This window comes from Sinocyclocheilus rhinocerous, unplaced genomic scaffold, assembly GCF_001515625.1.
Source record: "Sinocyclocheilus rhinocerous isolate Xijiao unplaced genomic scaffold, SAMN03320098_v1.1 scaffold591, whole genome shotgun sequence".
Taxonomy (NCBI): Eukaryota; Metazoa; Chordata; class Actinopteri; order Cypriniformes; family Cyprinidae; genus Sinocyclocheilus; species Sinocyclocheilus rhinocerous.
The window spans coordinates 1637227-1643813 of record NW_015641476.1 but is presented as its reverse complement, the minus strand read 5'-3'; the positions used below and the strand labels follow the sequence as shown (position 1 = coordinate 1643813).

General features: G+C 36.6%; 1 protein-coding gene across 4 annotated transcripts in view; it reads left to right on the top strand.

Moving 5' to 3' along the window:
- The window catches only part of LOC107755082 (plakophilin-3-like), a 26327-nt gene that overhangs the window by 5415 nt on the left and 14325 nt on the right, over window positions 1-6587 (top strand). For 3 of the 4 annotated variants that reach the window (XM_016571744.1, XM_016571742.1, XM_016571743.1), the window contains 2 exons: window positions 4418-4512; window positions 5147-5787. In XM_016571744.1, coding sequence (XP_016427230.1) covers window positions 4418-4512; window positions 5147-5787 — 736 coding nt within the window. Of the gene's footprint in view, window positions 1-4275; window positions 4317-4417; window positions 4513-5146; window positions 5788-6587 lie in introns of those variants that run through there. The other variant, XM_016571745.1, reaches the window with a different exon arrangement.

Below are 6587 nucleotides of genomic sequence, written 5' to 3'. Positions count from 1 at the left end.
TTTTAATTCTACTTTATCTATATTTATCTTATTTTTTATATTTTTATTTAAAAAACAACAACAAAAAACAAACAAACACTAGCTTTCTATTTTTTCTATTCTATCTACTTGTTTTTCTTTGTGTGTGTGTGTATATGTGTGTGTGTATAATATATATATTATACACACACACATATACACACACACACACACACATACATATATATATATATATATATACACCTTGCTACGTGTACTGCGTTAGGCTAACCGAGACTTGTCATTTGCACTTATATATTGTTGCTCTTTTGTTAATTTTGATTGCTTCCATTGTCCTCATTTGTAAGTCGCTTTGGATAAAAGCGTCTGCTACATGACTAAATGTAAATGTAAACACTCTTCCACCCCAGCCTAAAGGAATTTAGCATTTAATAAACTTCTGTATCTGATGGCTACCAGGGAACCATCTCAATACATTGCACTTCAAAGGTCTGAAATCTTGCTATTTCAAGAAAATGCTGATTTTAAAAATTATAGTTAGAGTTAATCAAAATAGAGACAGTTGTGGTCAGGCTTTGAACCTTTAGACATTTTTGCCATGACTTTAATTAGGACCTTTAGACTTCCTGTCAGACTTCCTACAGACAGCTTAGAAACTCTAGTCTACACAGTTGTGTTTTATGATTAAGAAAATTTGAGGACGAGGGTGTGATGATGAAGCTATCACACCATTTTCATCATTATTATTGCCAAAATGATAGCTCTTCTGAGGGAGCACGTATAATTAGCCATTCATAATGTTTTAATTAGGTTACAGAAACTAATAAAAATATTAAGATAGATGGTTAACACTCTTAAACCCAATGAGTTTAGTATTTTTATTTTATTTCTTCAGATAAAGTTCTAAATAAAATAAATAAATAAAAGATTCTAAAGATGTGCCAAAGTCGATCTGCTCTTTCACCTATTGAGCAATGTCCCCTGTCACATTTATGTGGAGCTCTAGCTGAAATTCATCTCTCCTCTGGGAGGAGCAATATATGGTTGACCTTCTCTTTCATTGCAAATCATTGCAAAGACTGAACCTATTCCACTTCTCTCAACCCAGCCTGGGCTTGTTGCTTTTTCTTACGTCCAGTGGTACTGCGATGGATAGCTGGCTCACATTGGTTTGTTGAATGTAGGCAATTTGTGTTTCTTAACTGCCCCACTGCTATAAGGTTTTATTTTATATATAGGCATAAACCACTCAAGTTGCTTTTTTTATTTTTGTCCATGAAAGTCAGTGTACAGATAATAGAAAGAGAAAAAGAGAGTAAAACAGTAAAGAATAGAACAAAGCAATGAAATACCTCCAAAAACTTTTAAAATAAGACAAAGGACCACCCTATGATGTCATGCTCCTTTCCTTCTGTTTCATTACTGTGTGATTGTTATAGCAGACTTCCCTTTTCACCCGTGAAATAACTTCCTTTTAGAATGTTGTGGAGACTTAAACCTAATGTACTTTCACATATCTAATAGATGTGAACAAATAATCAGCACTATTTGCATCAGACTGGGTAGAGAAGCCAAGCACTGATAGAAACCCGATCTCTTAAAATTCATTTTAGCACAAAGTCAGAGAGCTGAATACCAAACAACGATCAGGTGACACACTGGGTCTTATGCCACTGTTGATCAATGTAATACTTTGGAAGAAATCCCATCAAAATGAAAGCCACCTGCTGGGAGAGAAATGTTCCTGGGTTGTTCTTGCTTCTCTGAAAATAATCAGTTATCTAAATAGTGAAATAGCAAAAGTTAAATGTAAAATTTGTCATCTACTCAAGTCACATCACTTGTATAACTTTTTTTCTGTGGAACAAATGTCTTTGTTTTTTAGTCCATACAATAAAAGTCAGTAGGGTAAAATATTGTTTTGAGCTCCACCAATTTTCATTGTGTGGACTAAAACAGTTGAGACTTTGGGTAACACTTTAGAATAGGGAACAGTTTTCCCTCAATAAACTCCTAATTTGCTGGTTATTAATAGTTAGTAAGGTAGTTGTTAATTTTACGTGTGGTGCTGGATTAAGGGATCTAAAATATGGTCATGCAGAATAAGGCATTAACATGTGTGCTTTATAAGCAGAGATGGGCACAAATACATCAAAAAAATATTTTGTTACAAATTACAAATACTTGCTCATCAAATGTATTTAATTAAAATACAGGTGTGAGAAATGTGCTAAATTAAAATACAAGTAATTTGTCATTTTTGAATTTGAAAATACAAAAATACATATACAATATTTACAAGCCATCATTTGAAGTGCAAGAGACAGTGCCATTACAGTAGAGTAAGATAAAACACATTTAGTAATAGTGGAGTTAGATACACTCATAAGAGAAAGAGAAGTGCTTTCCCCTCTTTGAACAACTTATAGACAACATATTCTTTAACCATAACACTAGACACTAAAATATTATAGAGCATTAGCCAGGATGGAGTCTATTTACTTCAGCTTAATAATTTATTCTTCATTTTGTAAAACTTTTAATTTAAGAAGACACAAAACTGACAGAAAACTTAGTAATGAAAAACGGTATCTTTATCCTAAAGAGGTAGACAGTATGACCAAAAATTCTATTTCATATAACAATGTATATCACAATATAGTTATTTTTAATTTATTTGATTTTTATTAGTAAAAATAAGCACAAAAATGAAAATAACAAACAACATGGCTAGTACAATTTAGTAACGATATAAATGAAATTGAAATGAAATTTTTATAAAGATCCTTTATGTTATTCGTGTACAGTATTCTAGCAGTAGCATTTTAGTAAAACAAATAACATAAATTGAATGATCAAATGTAAAATAAAACTGCATTTTCTTTACTCTATGAATTACATGTACTGTAGATTGATCATTGTTAAAGTTACTTAAGTAATTCAGTCAAGAGCAGTGAGTTATTTTCTCTTTGTCTTATTGTCTGAATACAATTAAGGATATAGACAGCAGCAGGTATGTTGGGCTGCTGTCACTTTAAGATGCATACATGGATCCAATATATCAATCCATATTTCTTCTAATTTCTTATGTTCACTTAAGACACAACCGACTGTGTTTACGTGAATATCATCAAGCATGCCTATGCTTTATTTTTTCATTCATGTTTCTTTATCACTCCAACACGTCCAAAATTAAGCAGTCCTGCAGAACAATATTATATTGTCATACTGCCTAGTCCTACTCAAGAGGATGGATCAAGCTATTTCACTGTCAACAATGAAGATTAACTCGTAAAAATGCTGATATTTAGCTGTTGAATGGGGCTCTGTGTAGAGTTCAGAAACTCTTGTTATTAGCGACCGGTGGCTGTTAAGTGAACTGCAGCCAGCAACTTACTGCTCGTGCTTGTGCACACACTCCATAGTTATGCGAGCGAGCGACGGCCAAAACAGTGAGTGAACGTGATCCACCAACATCATGTCGACAGATGAGGTTCATTAAATTTACACAGTTATGATCGTTTCCTTTGGATTTTCCTGGCAAAACCGCCCTGAGTCCTTCACATAAAAATCAACAGATTTCATCTCCTTTTTTTTTAAGTTTTGTTACATGCTGGTCACACATTAGCAATAAAAAGTGATTAAAGGGGTCATATGATGTTGCTAAAAATAACATTATTTTGTGTATTTGATGTAATGAAACTTTCACAACGAAACACAGCATCACACACGGTGGCCTAGAGTGAGCGACGGCGGCCTATAGTGAGAGGAGGCCATCTTGAGTGAGCGGAGAATAAAAGTTCTGCCTAAGTACTTTTATAAAGAATATCTCTTTGGATTTGAGACTTCAGTCTTTGCAACTTTACAGATCTTCTTTATGCACCAAGAGCTTGTAACACTTCAAAGAGAAAGGAAAAATTGAAATCGCATCATATGACCCCTTTAATACTTGAAAATGCTTTCATATAGCCCCTTTAAAGTTTTGTCCATAGAAACAAGTAGCTAACTTTAGCTATAGCAAACAAATTCATGAGTTCTAGAGCAGCACAGCTATTTACAAATTGCTCTTTTCTTCTGTCCTGTAATGACATTCAGTGAGCAATATCTGATAGTATGTATTTTAGTACATACTTAACCAGTTTGCACTGGGCACCAAAACAGTTTCTTTCATTGTTTTTTTTTTCCAGTTGGAACCAACCATGGGCGTTAAGACTCCATCTATGGGTCCAACACGATGTCATATGATTCGCTTGCATCTTGCCAAAAACTGTGATAAGTCCGTAGAAGAAGAAACTCATTTTTCAAAAGTCAAATGATGGCAGATTTTTATTTTTTTGGTGAAATGCAAAGAATATACACAATATATAAAGAAGTTAGTCACAAAAATGCTCATAAACAGATTTTTAAAAACATTTTACTTAATTGTCCTCTTTTTCAGAATTTGACGGCCACTCGTCCACTGTAAGATACCAAACCAAAACCCCTGGATTCAGTTCCAAGTCTGTTATCCACAATGGCAACAGAACAATGGCGGTAAGTGTGACCACATTCACTACATTTCCAATTGCATAATTTATTTGAAGCCAATACTAACTGAGCCTGTTTTAGTAAAGCATTAAGCTTTACAATAGACCCTGTGATAACATTTCCGTATAATTTCAAGGTCCAATTTTAAAAGCCCAGACAGGAATCTGATTGTTTACAGAAAGGAATCACATTGTTAATTTCAAACGGCAAGCTCGATGTTAGCTACTGAGTTAAATTCTATAATTGTATATTATTTTGCACTAATAGCACTATTAAAATCAGGTCAGAACAGCCATCCGTGAATAGTTATTTGTTGGATTGATTGCAAAGTCCACAATCCCTTGACAATGACACTCTGTGTGGCTGCACCCTACAAACACAATGATGCGGTATTTTGCGTTCTCCTGTGGGAGCTGTGTTTAGAAAATGAAGCGGCGTACTAGCAAGCTGCAGAATTGAACTCCGAGCCCAATGTGCATCTGAAACATTCCTAACCCAAGACCTCATGAGCCAAATGGTGGACTGGAGGCCAAGTTATCCCTTCTGTGTGATAGCAGTGAGCCTGCAGGAGCAGTTAGCATGTGCTTAATCACGTAATCACTGTATAATTTTGATTTTCATATGACTTCATTTTACTCAGACGCCTCGACTGTCTCAGTGCGCAGGAGAATTTTCCTCTCGCTCTGCAGTAGAAATGGGCACTCGGCAGAGAATCAGTCATGGTGTGCCTGTGCCTGCCGTAGTGGGCCGTCCGTACATGTACCATGATGACGCACATCTGAGTGGCTCTTACAACCAGATGCAAACATCGGAATCAAGGACACTGAGTCGGACTGAGCAGGAGGCAGCAGCAATGGCCGGGCTCACGTTGCAACGGCAGCCATCTCCTGTGGGGAACTGGATGGCGTCCTATAGCCACAGCTCTTCACCCAACGTGGTGCAAAGACAGCACACCCTTAGTGGGACCCTGGCACGAGAGGGTTTCAGCACAGGATGGAGGGAAGCAGAGTTGGCTAATCAATATTCATTTAAAGGCCCTTCCCACCGAACCATCAGCCGCATAAATAATCGTCAGGTGCAGCAGCAGCCACAACAGCAAAGGCAGAGCAGCAGCTCGATGCAGTGGCAGCAGATGTCCACTGGGGGCACCAGTATGATGGGTGCTGGGCATTACCAGGGCACCATGAAGAGAGCGGGGTCTGTGCATAGTATGAAGAGTGTCGGTCGTGGTGTGGATGTTTATGACGGATTGGCCGATGGAACCGCAGATGCTCTTGGCGGGTAATGTAAAATCATCTTTTAACTGATCAGGGCCCATATTCACAAAACATCTTAAGGCTAAAAGTAGCTCGTAACTCTCCGATTTAGGAGAAAATCTTTAAAATAATGGGCGTGTCACTCCTAAATTTAGGACTCCTACATTTTTGATCTAAAAGTATTTCACAAAGAATTTTAGCTCTAAAACTAGCTCCTAAATCTGTGAAACGTTAGGAGTAGTGAAGAGGACTCCTAAGTCATTAAGACCAAGCCACAAACTACCCTAAAATGGCTGTTGCCGGCAATCTGCCTTGGAACGTATACATTTTAGAAATATTTGACGATAATGAGCTTTTATAAAGGCATCATCTTCGGTTTTGAAGGTTATCCCAACTCCAAATTTTCCTTTGATTATGTCCTTGTTTTCATTAACCAGTTGGGCAAGAAGTAACAGCTGTGCTTGTGTCCAGTTTGGTTTTCTTTTACATTTGCATGTCTTACTATCAGCCATGATTATTCTACTCTGTTTATTAAAAGGCTGTTTATTAGGGGTGCTCCGATTGATCGCTACCGATCACTATCGGCCGACAATCGCTTTGGGATGATTGATCAGCGGTCTCTAAAAAGGCAGATCTAAAAAAAACGATCTAATCACAATGCTGAAAAAGCATTTTAAGTAACAATGTTTGGATTTAAAATCAAAATAATGGCAAGATACTGCTTTCTGTGATCGGTGATCGGCCTCAAAAATCCAGCTAGCACCCCTACTATTTATATGCATATTCACTAATTATGAGAAGCATACATGTAAGAGGCTGACAATT